Source organism: Pneumocystis murina (genome assembly GCF_000349005.2).
Source record: "Pneumocystis murina B123 chromosome Unknown supercont1.4, whole genome shotgun sequence".
Classification (NCBI taxonomy): Eukaryota; Fungi; Ascomycota; class Pneumocystomycetes; order Pneumocystales; family Pneumocystaceae; genus Pneumocystis; species Pneumocystis murina.
In genome coordinates this window covers 379,814-395,914 of record NW_017802362.1, presented here as the reverse complement: position 1 = coordinate 395,914, position 16,101 = coordinate 379,814, and the positions used below count along the sequence as shown (strand labels likewise).

The 16,101-nt window shown below is 25.7% G+C and overlaps 8 protein-coding genes across 8 annotated transcripts; 3 read left to right on the top strand and 5 right to left on the bottom strand.

Annotated features, from left to right (window-relative positions):
* The first annotated feature begins 160 nt into the window (after positions 1 to 160).
* Positions 161 to 4,723, top strand: PNEG_01567 (hypothetical protein). The gene is made up of 16 exons (XM_007875327.1): positions 161 to 408; positions 455 to 713; positions 760 to 1,440; positions 1,482 to 1,574; positions 1,617 to 1,824; positions 1,876 to 2,209; positions 2,255 to 2,411; positions 2,457 to 2,637; positions 2,683 to 2,841; positions 2,885 to 3,120; positions 3,162 to 3,295; positions 3,336 to 3,557; positions 3,606 to 3,669; positions 3,714 to 3,976; positions 4,017 to 4,179; positions 4,222 to 4,723. Exons 1-16 carry the CDS (start codon positions 244 to 246, stop codon positions 4,695 to 4,697), a joined length of 3,795 nt encoding a protein of 1,264 aa, XP_007873518.1. The 5' UTR covers positions 161 to 243; the 3' UTR covers positions 4,698 to 4,723.
* A 47-nt stretch (positions 4,724 to 4,770) lies between these two features.
* Positions 4,771 to 6,773, bottom strand: PNEG_01566 (diphosphomevalonate decarboxylase; the record flags this gene model as incomplete). The annotated part of the gene is made up of 3 exons (XM_007875326.1): positions 6,047 to 6,773; positions 5,926 to 5,993; positions 4,771 to 5,880 (listed from the first exon to the last, which is right to left on the bottom strand). Exons 2-3 carry the CDS (start codon positions 5,962 to 5,964, stop codon positions 4,771 to 4,773), a joined length of 1,149 nt encoding a protein of 382 aa, XP_007873517.1. The 5' UTR covers positions 5,965 to 5,993; positions 6,047 to 6,773.
* Positions 6,065 to 6,812, top strand: PNEG_01565 (hypothetical protein; the record flags this gene model as incomplete). Its single annotated transcript, XM_007875325.1, has 3 exons — positions 6,065 to 6,426; positions 6,479 to 6,559; positions 6,605 to 6,812. The coding sequence occupies 3 exons, from the start codon at positions 6,065 to 6,067 to the stop codon at positions 6,810 to 6,812; spliced, it is 651 nt and encodes a 216-aa protein (XP_007873516.1).
* Positions 6,813 to 6,851: 39 nt separating this feature from the next.
* Positions 6,852 to 9,107, bottom strand: PNEG_01564 (hypothetical protein; the record flags this gene model as incomplete). Its single annotated transcript, XM_007875324.1, has 10 exons — positions 6,852 to 7,183; positions 7,231 to 7,614; positions 7,659 to 7,839; positions 7,882 to 7,980; positions 8,027 to 8,156; positions 8,202 to 8,362; positions 8,412 to 8,538; positions 8,588 to 8,756; positions 8,803 to 8,904; positions 8,945 to 9,107. 10 exons carry the CDS (start codon positions 9,105 to 9,107, stop codon positions 6,852 to 6,854), a joined length of 1,848 nt encoding a protein of 615 aa, XP_007873515.1.
* A 50-nt stretch (positions 9,108 to 9,157) lies between these two features.
* PNEG_01563 (hypothetical protein) lies at positions 9,158 to 10,641 on the bottom strand (the record flags this gene model as incomplete). The annotated part of the gene is made up of 9 exons (XM_007875323.1): positions 9,158 to 9,384; positions 9,425 to 9,532; positions 9,578 to 9,751; positions 9,807 to 9,872; positions 9,914 to 10,017; positions 10,065 to 10,210; positions 10,256 to 10,430; positions 10,474 to 10,556; positions 10,597 to 10,641. 9 exons carry the CDS (start codon positions 10,639 to 10,641, stop codon positions 9,158 to 9,160), a joined length of 1,128 nt encoding a protein of 375 aa, XP_007873514.1.
* A 362-nt stretch (positions 10,642 to 11,003) lies between these two features.
* Positions 11,004 to 11,321, top strand: PNEG_01562 (mitotic-spindle organizing protein 1; the record flags this gene model as incomplete). The annotated part of the gene is made up of 3 exons (XM_007875322.1): positions 11,004 to 11,052; positions 11,093 to 11,196; positions 11,242 to 11,321. The coding sequence occupies 3 exons, from the start codon at positions 11,004 to 11,006 to the stop codon at positions 11,278 to 11,280; spliced, it is 192 nt and encodes a 63-aa protein (XP_007873513.1). The 3' UTR covers positions 11,281 to 11,321.
* Positions 11,322 to 11,363: 42 nt separating this feature from the next.
* On the bottom strand, positions 11,364 to 14,060 carry PNEG_01561 (hypothetical protein; the record flags this gene model as incomplete). The annotated part of the gene is made up of 8 exons (XM_007875320.1): positions 11,364 to 12,027; positions 12,072 to 12,603; positions 12,649 to 12,865; positions 12,906 to 13,282; positions 13,327 to 13,482; positions 13,528 to 13,744; positions 13,789 to 13,886; positions 13,937 to 14,060. 8 exons carry the CDS (start codon positions 14,058 to 14,060, stop codon positions 11,364 to 11,366), a joined length of 2,385 nt encoding a protein of 794 aa, XP_007873511.1.
* Positions 14,061 to 14,407: 347 nt separating this feature from the next.
* On the bottom strand, positions 14,408 to 15,919 carry PNEG_01560 (hypothetical protein). Its single transcript, XM_007875318.1, has 4 exons — positions 15,365 to 15,919; positions 14,878 to 15,299; positions 14,607 to 14,835; positions 14,408 to 14,563 (listed from the first exon to the last, which is right to left on the bottom strand). The coding sequence occupies exons 1-4, from the start codon at positions 15,795 to 15,797 to the stop codon at positions 14,412 to 14,414; spliced, it is 1,236 nt and encodes a 411-aa protein (XP_007873509.1). The 5' UTR covers positions 15,798 to 15,919; the 3' UTR covers positions 14,408 to 14,411.
* Between the last annotated feature and the right edge of the window lie 182 nt (positions 15,920 to 16,101).

Below are 16,101 nucleotides of genomic sequence, written 5' to 3'. Positions count from 1 at the left end.
TAAAATAAAACTCTAAATATATGAGTTAAAGTAAGTCTATATCTTATTATAATTTCTTTTTATTAAAATGAAAGATTGCAGTTAAAAGTCGATTATACAGATATTTTTTAATAAAAGATATAAATATTAAATATCTTAAAAATATTCATTTCAATCAACAAATAGGTTTTTGCTTAGTTTCTTAAGATTTAAGGCCAGTTTTTATTATTGAAAGAACCTTATTCAATCTTGTGAAAAAAAAAGATGCGTAATTTATATCTTTTAAAAAGAGAAAATATAGTTTTACATAGGGAAAAAGAAAAGAAGAGATATATCAGTGATTTATCATTTAATTCAAATTGTAATTCAGGTATTATTGTGTGTAGTTTAGGAGAAATAAATGAATCTATCTTGATTGAAGAGATGAAAGTAAATATTGCTTTACTATGTTAAATTTGTTTAACAACGGTTAAAGAATGAAGAAAAAGTTTCAGTGGTAGTTAAAAAAGAAACTCTTTGGGATTTATCTAGTTTTTTAGACTTAGAAATAGTTGATTTTCAATTTTTATCAGAAACACAAACAAGTTGTATAATTATAAAGAATGGAGATATTGTTTTAATACGAAATAATACATCATTGGATGAGGAAAAGGCAGAAATTGTAGGATCAGTAGAAGGAGGGATTGTTGCAGCTAAATGGGCGCCTGACGAAACAGTTCTTTCTATTTGTACAGGTATTTCATGGATTTTATGTTGAAAAAATGGTATTTATTTCATTAGAAACATCTAGATTTTTATTACTATCTCAAAGTTTTGAAACGATTTCGGAGATAACGCTTCAAAAATCTGATATTAATTTAAGCAACCACGTTTCTATTGGATGGGGAAAATCAGAGACACAATTTCAAGGGAAAAAATCCAAAAATATGCCTCGTGATCCAACAATTCCTGAGAAAGTAGATGAAGGGATTTTAAGTCCTCTTGATGATCAAATTACTAGAATAAGTTGGAGACAAGATGGTGCTTTTGTAGTACTATCTAAAATAGAATCTGAAAACAAAAGAATAAACCGTGTATTTTCTAGAAACGGAGCATTGGATAGTGTTAGCCAACCTGTTGATTATTTAGAAAGTCCTTTAGCATGGAAGCCTTCTGGAAGTGTTATTGCGTCTATTCAAAGAAAACCTAAAGAATTGGATGTTATATTTTTCGAAAGAAATGGACTTCGACATGGAGAATTTAGTTTATTACCATCATTATTAAGTGATGAAAGAATTATAGACATTCAATGGAATTGTGATTCTACACTACTTTCTATTTTATTATCAAACAAACTTCAATTTTGGTGTATGAGTAATTATTATTGGCATTTGAAATACGAAATTAAATCTAATAATAACAAAAATACGTCTATTAAATGGCATCCAAAAATTCCTTTAATTCTTACATTAATTAATGATGGTATTTATCTGATATATTTTTTATTTTAATCATTTTTCAAGGTGATTTAATAGTATATAATTTTTCCTGGATAATAATATCATCTCCTCTAAATCTTCCTTATGATTATGGAACAATTGCTGTAGTAGATGGAAGTAAGTTTAAACACAAATTCAATAAATTTAATTTAATTTTAGATAATTTAAAATTAACACCATTTAAAATAGCAAATGTTCCTCCACCATTATCATTTAAAGATATTAAACTTTCTGGAACACCTACTTCAATATCAATAAGCATGGATTCAAATCATATTTTGTCTTTAATCGATAATATGGTTGAAATTATTCATTGGCCTTTAAATACAGATCTTACTTCTTCTCCAGAAATTATTAATAAATTAGAGTATAAACAATTTTATTTTTCATAAATTAAAATATATCTAAAAAAATATAGTTTAACTGGATTACTTAATGATTATTATCCACGGCAAATATTATACTTAGAAGAAAATATATTCACCATATTACTAGATACTTATAATACGTCTAAAATTTTATTTTTTTTATATAATCTTCATAAAGATTTTAAATTGCTTGATGGTATTACTTTCAAGTCGAAGATTGCTTTAGCTAGTCCTGCATCTAATGGAAAATCTGTCATAGCGGAGTCTATTAAGGGTGAAGTTTTTAATTTATTTTTAAAAAAAGATCATAAAATTGATAATATATTATTATTTTCATTGCCTTTATTTTGCTATTGTATGAAGAATATACAATACATGGAGGAAGTATATAATTATATATATATATTATTTATATCTTATATTTTATAGAAAATTACCTTTTTTCTAAGTGATAATGGTAAACTTTTTGCGAATGATCATTTAATTTCCAATAATTGTACGTCATTTATTTGTTGTAAAGAATATTTAATTTTTACAACAACTTTACACTTAGTAAAATTTGTCAAACTGACATCTAAAATTGAAGGTTTTTTTAAAACTTAAATTTTATCTTAGGGAATAATTTTTAAAGATTTTATTATACCTTCTGATGACACTACAAATAAAAATGTTCGTTCTATAGAAAAAGGCGCAATAATAATTTCAGTTATACCATCTATTACAGCTTTGATTTTTCAAATGCCTAGAGGCAATATTGAAACTATATATCCCCGAGTTTTGGTTCTATCCAGTGTATATGAATTAATTAAATCGTGAGTTGTTTATATTGATTAATATTTTATTTAACTATATTTTAGAAAAAAATATGATAAAGCATTTTTATTATGCAGAACACATCGCATAGATACTAATGTTCTTTATGACTATAATCCTTCACAATTTTTAAATAATATATCTCTTTTTGTAACTCAACTCAATAGTAGAGAATATTTAAATTTATTTTTATCGACTTTAAAGTAATATTATGACTATTGTTTTTCAATAACCTAACTAATTTAGGGAAGAGGATCTTACAAAGACCTTATATAACATGGAATTAACGAAAAATGATACAGATCCTGAAACAAAAGTATTAAATACAAAATCTTCTAAGGTTAATATGATATGCGATTCTATTTTAAAAGTTTTAGAAACATATTCAGATGATAAATATATAGAATCTATTTTAACAGCACATTTAAGTAAAATTCCAGTAGATTATGATTCTGCATTAAAATTAATTATTGATCTTAAAAGTATTATTAAATATTAATAACTAATATCTAATTAGAAATAGATACTGATTCAAATAATGCTAAAAAAGGAATTAAATATATATGTGTTTTAGCTGATGTTAATAAACTATATAATCATGCGTTAGGATTATATGATTTACGCCTAACTCTTCTTATAGCGCAAAATTCACAAAAAGTTATATCTATATTTTTTATAATTCTTTTGACAAAATTAGGATCCTAAAGAATATCTTCCATTTCTTGAAGATTTACAAAAACAATCAATTAGTCGTAGATGTTTTAATATTGATAATTATTTAAAAAGATATGAAAAAGCATTAATGCATTTGATTGATATAGGTGATGAAGTTTTTGACGAATTGTGTGATTATGTTGTTCTTCATAATCTTTATAAAGAAGCATTAAAGAAGCTTCAGAATAATTTTTCAAATTACAATGTAAGTTTTAATATTTAATTATTTTATAAATATTAAATTTTATAATAGAAAATTTTAGAACTTTATGCTGCATATCTTGAAAAAAACAATCATTTTGAAGAGTCTGCATTAGGTATTAATAATTTGTAAATTCAAAAAGTCAATTAAACATATTAGCTTATGAAATATTAAATAACTATGAGTATTCCATTATTATGTATAAAAAGGCTGGGTTATGGAGAAAAGCGTTAACTCTCGCAATGAAATCTAAAGTTTCTGAAGATGATCTAAATAAATTAGCTGAATCATTGAATTTTATAATGCAAGATAGAAGAAAATTCTCTGACGCTGCAGAAATTCAAATTTATTATTTAAAAAACTTAAAAGAAGGATTACGCTTATTATGTAAAGACTATAATTATAACAAAGCATACGAATTAGTAAAAAAATATTTTTTTATTCTTAACTAAATATAAATAGGCTCAATATTATAATTCTAATGAATTAATACAAGAGGTTATTGTTCCTGGCCTTATAGATGGATTTTCTGAACTTAATGAATTATTTTCTGAGCTTTCTTGTCAACTAAAAACGCAAGTAGAACGTATTAGAATTCTTAAGAAAAAAAGAGAACAGGATCCATGTAAGCTATAGATTATAACATATATTTAATTAAAAAAATTAGATACATATTTCGGAACAAATATCGACGATATTCCTGATGATATATCTCTTGCTGATACCAATACATCAATAACTGCATCTATTTTTACTCGATATACTTCATATGCTACCAATACAAATTCATTTTATAAAAAAAATGAAAAAATTTCTAGAAAAGAAGAGAGAAAAAAAGTACGTAAACATAAGGGAAGCATATGGGAAGAAGAATATTTATTAAATAGTATAATTCGCTTAATTGATAAACTTGAAGATGCTAGAAATGATTCTGAAAAGACTATAAAAGGTCTTTTACTAGAAAGAATGAATGAGAAAGCTAATATACTTCAAAAACAAATGATATGCCTAGTAGAAGATGTCCAAAAATGTATTAAAGAAATATTTACTCAAAAAACTGAAGATTTAACAGAAAATATACAGAATAACTTTAAAACAATTCCTGTAGTACGATCTGTAAATGAATTAAAAATTTTAATTTAAATTATAAATAATATATATTGTAAAAAGCATAACTTCCAAAATAAACAAAATTTTATACTTTTTTCTTACTATTTCAATTGTAAATTGGATATCCATTAGAATCTATTAAACTTTCGGAAGTTTGTACAGTACCATCACCGATTTCTGTTATAATTACTTTATTGACTTTTCCATAAATTGGAAAAAAATAATCATTAGAAATGTTGAGTTTAATATCATTGTATTTATATGACCAACCATCAACAGTAGACAAACAATCATGTAACGTTCCTAATAATAAATCTTCATTTTCCTTAAGAAAATATATAACAGCATTAGGACCCGCATCAAATGTATACGCAGCAATAGTCTTTTTAGAAAGACGATTAATTTCATGTACCAATTGAATAAGAGATGTTGAAATATCATTTAAATAAAAAACAGGAGGAAAAGTATCAAGACATGTAGCGTGAAATTGATTTGAATCTTTCATTGTTAATTGCGCAAATGATTCAAAATCTTTATGCTTAATTGCATTTTCCATTTTTTTTATATAAAAATCCACATGTTTGATTCGATATTGAAATAAATTAGACGTTAATACTGTTGCTTGCATACCTTTTGTAGAAGAAACTTTTTTTGAAGAAGAAGAAACAATAATAATAAGAATACGTAGATCTTCCCATTGTGATTTAGAAGCTATTTGCTCTGCAAACGAATCCGATCCATCTTTCAAAACACCCATTTTCCATAATACAAAACCACCCATCAAAGAACGACATGCTGATCCAGAACCTTGACGAGCAATACATGATAATTCTTCTGAAGACTGATCAAGTTCATATAATTCTGCAATCCCTTTAATAAGTGCTGCATATCCTGATGCTGACGATGCTAATCCCGCTGCAGTAGGAAAATTATTCTCCGAAACAATATGAAGATATTGTTCACTTAATCTTTCTAATTTGGAATCTTTACTTTCTTTTGAATATCTCAATGATCGAAGTAATGAAAGACATGTTTTCATCCTCTCACTTAAATCTTTTTCTTCTTTTCCATTTAGCCAAAATCTATCCTTTTCAAACTCTCTACAGCATGCAACACTAGTCAACGTATATAGTTTAGATATTGACAGAGTAACTGACAATGATCCATTCATAGGAAGATTTAATTCTTTATCTCTTTTTCCCCAATACTTAATAACCTATTTTTCATCATTTTTAACCCAGAAAAAAACACATATACTTACTGCAATATTCACAGGTGCCTTAACTGATTTTTTGTGCATTATTTCCCCCAATCTTACCCTCTTATTCCCTGTTTTTATTTTATTAATTTTTTTGAAGTCGTCCCCGTCTAAAAATACCGACCTCATTAATAACCTTCTAATGCTTGAGCCTTCTCAAGCATCAAGCAAATCTTCTGATTCAAAGAACAATCATATAAGATGCCCTGTTTCTTCTATAAATAAGAATTCCGGAGATTTAAGCCCAAAAAAACTGGATTCTTTTGATCAAAATCTACAAGGTTTATCAAACAAAAGGGAAATATCATCTATTCCTAAGGCAAATGGAAAAGAAGGAGAATACTGGATATATCCTTCAGAACGTATGTTCTTTCAGGCGATGCGGCGAAAAAACTGGAATCCTCGGATAAATGAAATGCAATTTATTGTTCCAATCCATAATGCAGTAAATGAACAGGTTTGGAGAGAAATTTTAAGTTGGGAGAAAGGATGGGGAAGCGAAATGTCAATATTTTTATTTGGAAAAGAGTATTTTTATAAATATTAATTTTTATAGGTGCGGTGGACCCAAATTGGTAGAATTTGAAGGAAAATCATCTAAAATGAGTCCTAAAGCAAGATGGTTAAAATATTTGGGGTAAATTTGTATAGATTCAGGACTTAAATGAAATTATTTATTTAGATATAAACCACCTTTTGATCGTCATGATTGGAAAATTGATCGATGTGGTAAAGAGGTGACATATATTATAGATTTTTATTCTGGAAAAAAAGAGGGAGATTTGTTATCATTTTATCTTGACGTCCGGCCAAAACTGAGTATAAATGGTGCTTGGATGAGATTAATTCGAGTATTTGAGGATTTTTTCCAGAAAAAAAAAGATTTATGAATAATGATGTTGATTTAGTTTAATAAAATAGATAGATTGTTAGTCATTTAATAAGTTAAAATCAGCTAATGTTTGACATTTTATTGCAGTAGAAGGCTGAAGATGCATTCCAGAAAGATAAGGTCCGAATTTCGAGATGATATTTAACATACCAAATTCCAATGTTTTTAAAAGTGCTGTAGGCTCTTCGAATGTAAGATCTGGGTTATTTTGATAACAAAATATATCAGAAAAATGAGCCTGTGGAAATATAATGAATTGTTTGATATCCTCAAGAGTTACGTTTAAACATTCTAAAATCAATGCAACTTCCCGTTGAACCATGCCAAATAAATCTTGATCAATAGAACGTACAACTAATTGACATAAATCTAGAACAAATATTTATTTTTTTAAAATATAAAATAATATGATTTACCAAATATAGCTAGAATTTGTAAACGAGTATTTGGAAATAAAATTTGATGTTTTCTTCGTAAAGTTTGTCTAAATGGTACACCTAACCAAGATTTATAAAATATTTTTAAATAAAATATTATGATATTTTTTAGTTGAAGTTTATAAATATTTTTATCATTTTTTTTTGAAGCCTTATTGGAATGTGATAAAAATTCATTAACATTATTTCGATGTTTTGAATGGTCTATATGAGGAGTTCGTTTGTGAACTTGTTTTTCCAAAAAAATATTTTGATCTTTAATTCTTAGTAAAGGTACAGAATTTGGATTCTTTAATTCAGTGTCATCGTTTATTTGATTGTAGAATTTATGTGTAAACTCTGAATTTATATATGAAAACGAAGCTTGATAAAATTAAAAACAAATAAAATAATATTTTAATATTTACTTTTATTTTCTGGTAATTGATATACTCTTCGAAGGGTTAAAGGGATATCACTGATAATTCTAAGACATATTTCTACAATTTGTTGCCACATAGGAGGGTCTCGATCAATATCATTAAAAATTTGTTCACAGCGACGAATATCATGATGTAATATATAATAAAGTTCCTCGAATGCCATAATCTAAAATATTTAATAGTTTATGATGAATAGTTTTTTTCAAACTCTAGTCAATGGTTTAAATTCAGCTACTAATCCTGTCAAAAGAGTTCCATTAGGATCAGGTGATCGTTCACTTGCCAATTTTCCATAAGACATAGGGCCCTAAAAAACATTAAAGTGAATTAGATATAGAGATATGAAATTTTACGTGAGATAAATATATTCTAAATAAAGAATGAACTGAATTCCATAGTAAAAGCATAATAAAAGAATTAAACGTAGAAAAAAGAAGAAGCTTTATAGAAAATGGCCAGTAAGGAATAGAAGATTTTGGAATTCTTTAGGATAATTAATAATGAGTTAATAAAAAAGAATTAACTTACTTATATAACAGCAAGCGAAAAAATTGCAAAGTAAAAGATCGTATCCATCCTCTTAAAAAAAGATATACTAATGGACTAAAAAACGAAAATGTCAAGGAAACTAATGCAGAATATATTATAATTTTAACTATTTCAGATTTTACACGAACTGGAAGAATTTGCTAAAAATATTTTATTATATAAATTAAAAATACTATAAAATTTACTTACAACAAAAATAGGAAGCTCCATTTTATCCCAGTCATTTAAATTGTGGACAATAGAAACCACTAATCCTAAAGATAATCCATGAAAAACAAAATATATTGTTTTTTCATTTAATTGAGGTGAATAGACTCTATAGATATTTAATTGCATTCTTTGATAAATAAATAATTAATAATTACCCATAAGAAACAATAAACTGATTAAAAGATGCGGTGTTTTTCGTAGTCATATTTATCATAGTTACAAAAAAAGATGAAATAAGATAAATAAATGTTAATCTCAAAGCTTTAAAAGAAAACAATCTAAGATAGAATTCTGATATAAAAGACGGCTTTGTATGATAATCAACTTTAAAACATCAATATATATTTATGTATTTTTAACAATACTTTACCATGAAGATTAGCTTTTTTTGAAATAAAAAGTGGAAATACTGAAAACAAAAGAATTAACGCACGAAAGCCAATATATAACCAGGAAAGAGGTTTAAAAATGTCTGAAAATCTTAAAAACTTCTTTCTCTCAATAAAACTTACTAAACGTGTTGTCAATCATAATTGAAATAACATAAGATATTAAATAAGTTAAAAAAACTGCTTGAACAAATCGTCTTTGAAGTATACTTGAAGCAATAGCATGGTAATCAACAGGTTCTGATCGTATTGAGACTTTAGAAAAGGTATCTTTTATTGAAACCATAAATAAAAAAACTAATGTTAAAATATCGAGATTTAGAATATATTAAAAAATTACAAAATTATATTGTTAATATATAATTGAAGTGTATTTATAGTATATTCAATATATTCCTGCGTATTTTCATTTTCTATATGCCCTTTATTTAAAAACAATTCAAAATCAGGTGCATAATGATTGAAAAAATCGTGTTCAGGAATATCGTTTTGTATCTTTACACCCAAAATGACACTTGTAAGTAATGCATAGCATCTCGAAACAATTGTATTTTTATATCCACCTATATTTTATTTTTTTTTAAAGAAAAGAATATAAATTACCTCCTCCAAGTATTAAAAGCTTTTTTTTCCATTTTAATATATTTTCTAAACATAATACATAAGCTTGAGATGTTAAATTCCATTCTTTGTATGTATCTTCGAAAAGTCCTAATTATATTAAAAAAAAAAAAGTAAAAATCTAAAGTAATTTACCATCACATCCACATTGAATAACAATAACATCAGGGTTAAATTTTATAAAAGTTGGTTGAATAATATGATCAAATAAAAGTAGAAAATTTTCATCTGTTAATCCTTTTTTTAAAGGAACATTTAAAGCATAATATTTTCCTTTTCCTTTTCCAATTAGATCTAATGATCCTGTACCTTAAAAACTTAGCATAAAAACATTGGAATTTGTTTTATTTGCCTGGAAAAAAACCTGGATCATAGCGATGCAATGATAATGTAAGAACGTTTTTTGAATGCAAAAATGCTGACTCAACACCTAATATATTTTATAAAAAAAAACAAATCAAAAAAAAGAACCATCTCCTGCATGTAAATCCAAATCCAGGTACATTATTCGCTGATAATATTTCCGTAACTCCATTATGGAAAGAACAATATCATTTACATAACAAAATCCTGATCTAATATATATTAATAAATAAATAAATTTTATATATTTATTTTTTACGCTTTACTTCTTTTTGCATGATGCCTTCCACCATCCCAATGAATAGCAATGTCAAAAATATCATTTCCTAATAATCTTGCTGATGTTTGAGATGTTCCTGCTAAAAACTCAACATATTCTGGTAATTCTGGAAAAATAGGACAATCCTATTAATTAAATTAATAATAAGTAAAATATACAAACAAATAAACATAATCAAGGCCGAAAAGTGAAATTTCTTCCTCCAAATCACACTCAACATTTTCAGAATCCTCTTCTGATATATTATCATTTTCCTTTTTATAATCTTTTAAAAGATAAGATATATATTTATCATCATGAATTCCAGATAATGATGCAAAGCTTGCTTTTTCTGGAGTAATAATTCTTATACCATAAATATTAAATAACTCTTGTAAATAGACCTCACGCAAACTTATCAAACAAACCATAAGCCTTTATAAGACTATGAATGAATGAAGACCGATTTAAATTAGAAGGTAGTTTATTACACTTTTTTGTTAGACAGAATTAAAGATAATCAAATTCCTACAAGTTGTTCATAATATTCACTATAAGCATATCCTATTCTTTTCATAATTAAAAAACTTTTTTCTGTAATTTTATAAGTTTAATAACTTTATATAAAAATCAAACTATAAATAAAATAACAGAAAGAATTCTTACTACTAAAAAGAATATATGATTTTTTTGTTGTTTTTGCTGATATAAACTTAATTTGAAGTTTATATTTAAAAATCTAAATTATAAAATTCAAAATTTAAAAACTTTGAAAAAGTAAAAAAAAACAATAATGTAATATTTATAATTTATTTATTTTTGATGTTAGACTCTTTTTAAAAAGTAGTATTTTTATTTTAAATATTTTTATAAATTGCATGTTTTTAAAGTCGACCTTAAAAAAACCAAGTTTAATAAATTCTTAAAATCTTAAAGATTATGCCATTAACCCAGTCAAAAAAAGAATTAGCAAGAGAAACGATTGATAGTAGGAACCCTGTTTTTTTCTATATTTAATTAAGAATTAGTTTTGTATGAAATTTCAGTTATACTTAATACAGGTTTAGATAAAAATTGTCTTTCTTTATGCGTCAGTCTTTGTGAAAATGGAGTTAATCCGGAAGCATTAGCTGTAAGAATTTCTCTAATAATATCTATTTGTATTGAAAGGTTGAAGAATGTTATAAAAGAACTTAGAAAACATAAACTCGAATAATATTAATGTATATATCGGAAATAAATATTAAATGATAATGTAATAAATTAATTTTATTTTTGTTGTGTTGAAATATTTGAATATTAAAAACCTGCTCTACGTTGTTTGGTTTTAATTTTTTTAAATGGTTGAGATAAGGATTTTTGATCGGTTAAATCGTTTTTTTCGGATGTTTGAATGGTTAATAGTGAAGGTGTCGACATAAGTTTAGGAGGAGCAGAAGATATTTGTTCGTATAAAAATTCTGTATTAATTGAAGTTTTATTAAATGGTTGCCATTCGTATAAATTGGGATTTATGCCTATTTTCCATTCATCAAGAAGCGAAGAGATGTCTTCTGAGATTATATCATTTTGAATTATCTCAAAGTTATCGTCAAATAAGCAATTATTTAAAGATTTTCTTTTTGATTTTATGAATGATTCTGGAGGTTTTAATCCTATAGATGATATACCTAATTCTATTGAAATATCTTTAAAAAGCTTATAAATATGCTCTCTATGGTATTTGGGGGAATTGTTCTGATCATAAGTATCTAACCAGTGTTTTATTAATGTATCATAGATATTTTTGAAATTCCAATTATCTGATTCAAGATCAAAGTCAATAATTCCTAATAATTTTTGAGATTTTGGAATAAGAGAATATATTTCCCATCCATTTTCAATATAGTCTTGAAAAATCTTTTTTAAATATAAAAAAATTTCATCAAAATTAGTTTCTTTGGATGGTGCATAGATATCTCTTCTAAATATATTTAATTAAGGAAGTATTTAAAAAATGATCCATACAGTATTAGTATTTCACAATTTTCTGATGGTTTACCTTTTTTATTCTGGCTTTCTAAAAGGAATTTTCTAAAAACGAAGTCGTTTATGTGTGTTATTTGATTATACAAATTAGAAAAATCTACTAGCCTAAAGTCCCTCTCAAAAATTGATCTCTCCATTTCTTTATTTTCTTCTATGCTTTCATTTTCTGAAGAATTATCTATGTATTTATTACTTTTCTTAACAGAATGTAAAGATTTATGATTGCAAAAAGTATAATTGATATCATCATCTGCATAATAATATATTTGAGATATTATATTTTTTTTTGAAACTAATGAATAAAGCTTTAAAAAAAAATGGTCATCTAAGTCTTTTTTTCTAAACTTATTGTCATGTTTGTTTAAAGGACAAATAATAGACGTCATAGATGTGCTTCGGGAATTCGGTAATTCATAAGGAAGAGTTGATGAAAATGCAAGACTTCCTTTTAATTCAAACTGATAGCATGATTTAATTGGATTGATGTTGGAATATAAAATTAAATTGAAATCTATTTTTAAGTTAAAAGATTAATCTAAAACAATAAGGAGTTTACTCCTTATAGAATCATCTATAATGAACTTTAATGATGGATCGTAACTACGATAATGTTTCCATGATAAGAGAGGTTTTTCAGGTTGGCGTTCATCTAACCAATATATTTCAGAAGTAGAAAGAATAAAAAAATCGTTTGAATTTTGTGAAATTTTGCAAAAATCAAGAATATTCTGAGAACTTTGTAAAGAATATAATGAATTTTGATTTGAAGGTATCTAAAATATTGAAAAAAAAATATTTAAAAAAATAACCTACTCTGAGATCAAACAATTTAACCTCATAACGTCCCGATACAATTATAGATCTTGGAGAAGATGCCCAGTCTATTTTCCACCAGCCATCAGTTTCTTTGATATTTGTCAAAATATTTGAAGAAGATTGTTCAATTGTTCTGTATCGTCCTTCAATATCCCAAAGACTCCATTGTCCTTTTCTATTAATTACTACTAACTCTCTTTTATTAAAAAAGTCAAAAATAACATCTGAATGTTCGCAATTTCCAGTATCATTATTTTCTATTATTACTAAAGGAATTGAATTAATATATGTATTTTTAATAGATGTTTGTTCTGAAGGATTATGAATTAATTCAAATAGAGTGCTTGATGTATGGTTTCTAATTAATAAGTGTCCTTATATATTAATTTAAAGATATGCCAATAGGAAATTTTCTTACTACTATTATTTATAGAATTACCTGAAATTTGCCTAATAGGTGTTTGTGATGTAAATACCGAGTCAATTATCTCTGAAATTTTTGGAACTTTTAAGCTTTTTTTAATATCATCTCGACAGTAAATTGTTGTATTGTGATTTTTTATAGTTGCCAATGCTATAATATATTAATAAATTCTAACATTATAGAATAAAAATAAACAAAGATTCATAGAATTTACTCCAGATACAAATCCGAGCATTTTAGATGATATATTTCTACTTTCTGGGTTCCAAAATTGGCATTCTGTAAGACATTTTCCACGAAGAGGATCATGAAGGATATATGTTGATGTAATAATATTAGATTCCTTAATCCATGGTTTTAAAATATCCTGAGGAACCCATATATCTGGATAATTTGCTCTTAAATACTTTTCCTTGATAATTTAGTTTTAAATTATATTAAGATAGAATTATCCACTTGCATAGTTCTAGATGGTTGGATCAAAGATTCTTCTAAAAAAAACATAGACCCGTCATATTCTAACATATTCTCTCCAAGTGCTTTCAAATGAGGACCTTTTTCCTTGTTAAATAAGAAAATATTATGTTTTTTAAGATTAAAAAACCTAATTTATTTTTAACAAAACTCCATTTTGATTTTATATTTTCAGGTGAATAAAGAGCTGCACCAAGGCTTCCATATGAAAGAGAAATATGTGTTTCTGATGCACTTAATGGCCAATTAGACATATAATATTGTTATAAAAAAGTTAAATATTTTTGAATCGTCTGAATATTAAATATGAAGTATTAAATAAACCTTTTTCATGAATTGTTAGAAAAATTTCTATATTATTAACAATATATGAAAAAACATAACATTAGAAAACAATAAATTTAATAAGATTAAAAATTATATATATTTAATGATAAGTTCTATTAAGATAAATATTTAAAATATGATTAAAAAAAATATATTAAAGATGAACAAATAAAATTATAGTTATACAACATACATATCTTAAAATAACACCAAATGCATAAAAAAATGAAGAATGTTATGATATAAAACATAATCCATAATTGAATGAAGGGTATAATTTAAGGTGTATTGAAAGAGAATACACCTGTTCTAAGTCCCAAAAGAGCACGAACATCCAAGACATATCTTAAACCATATAGAAAAGGGATCAAATGCAACAAATTTTTATCAGAAGGATCGCTGATCCAACCTTCAATAGGAATGGCATTATCTAATTAAAGTTAAAAGTAAAAAAAAAATGAAAAAGAATAAACCTTCATGCATAGAATAACTTATAGGAGAATTATCAATAATGATTACTTTGGAAAGGTCAGGATGTACAATTGATAAGTCTTTGATATATGAACCGTTACGAAATGTGCAATGTTGACGATAAAATCGAGCTTTAAAGAATTTGCGGTCCTTTTCCAGCCAATCAATAACCGGGTCCGCATATTCTTGGACAGATGCCGTAAAAATAACAACATTATACCATTTACTAACCTATAGATAATAAATAAGATACAATAAATAGAGCAAAACTACCTTTTTTAGAAAATTATCACAATGTGGACGTTTATGTACATAATACAAAATAGCATGCTTCCCTAACATTACTTCTACCATATGTCCCGTAGCAATTCTTCCGCCTTTCACCAAAGAGTGAATCAATGTTTCGTCAAGATCCAAAATAAGAGTCTTCGGCATTAATGTTTTTGGAAATAAAGGACGTGGTATAGATGTATGTAAAAATTCTGACCACTGAGACATATCTATAATCATTGATGATGATGGAGATTTGAGATTATCTTTGTCAATAACATCTTTATTATAAAGCATAAAATGAATTAAGTTAGAAGATGAATCTTGATTATGGAAAAGTAGGGAATTCTCTGCTTGAGAAGCAAATAATTGTGTCGATAATTGAGTATTAGATGAATCACGTGATGATTTAAAGTCAGAACATCCTGGGCAAAAGTCAGATTTTTCAAAAATAAGTAATAACATAGTAATACAATAAATAAAAACTTACCTTTATATGGAAACTCTGACATAAATGATGATTTAATTAGTTTTTTCCCATTTGAAATCCAAAAATATGGAAATAAGAAAAAATAAACCGCAATATTTAACCAAGATCGGGATGATGTATCTTCACGTTCTTTAAAGAATTCCTTTTTCATGAAATATATATATATATAAACCCCTTTTAGCTTACTCCATAGATACAAAACAAGAGAGTTAATATAAACAATGAAACATGTCAAAAATCCCCAAAAATAAACTTTTTTTTCTGATGATTTCGATTCTTTTTTTAACTCCCTATCAAATATCCCATTTTCTTTAGATCCACGCCTCATATACAGAGAAATTCTTTCGAAATCCGATACAACCGGTTTTACATCAATCGCTGTTCCCAAACGAAATTTATTAAAAAGAATAAGGAAAATACGGAAAGATTTCATCACTTTATCATAACAATGGAAATATTATAAAATATATATCGTTTATCTTAATAAAATAAATTAAATTTAGTCTTTTTCATGATTTATTTCTTTTGATTTAACATAAACCTTTGTAAATGAAATCCCTAAACCATCAACTCAATAAAAACTTATATTTTAAAAAAAAGGATACCTTAAAGACCCTTTAATTATATCTTAAATCTAAAAATGCCTTTTTGATATTAATTTAAGTATTTCTTTATTTTGAAAGGGTTTAAACGAGATGAATAGTTTCTCAGAAAAAAAGGTATTTACGCATATTTAA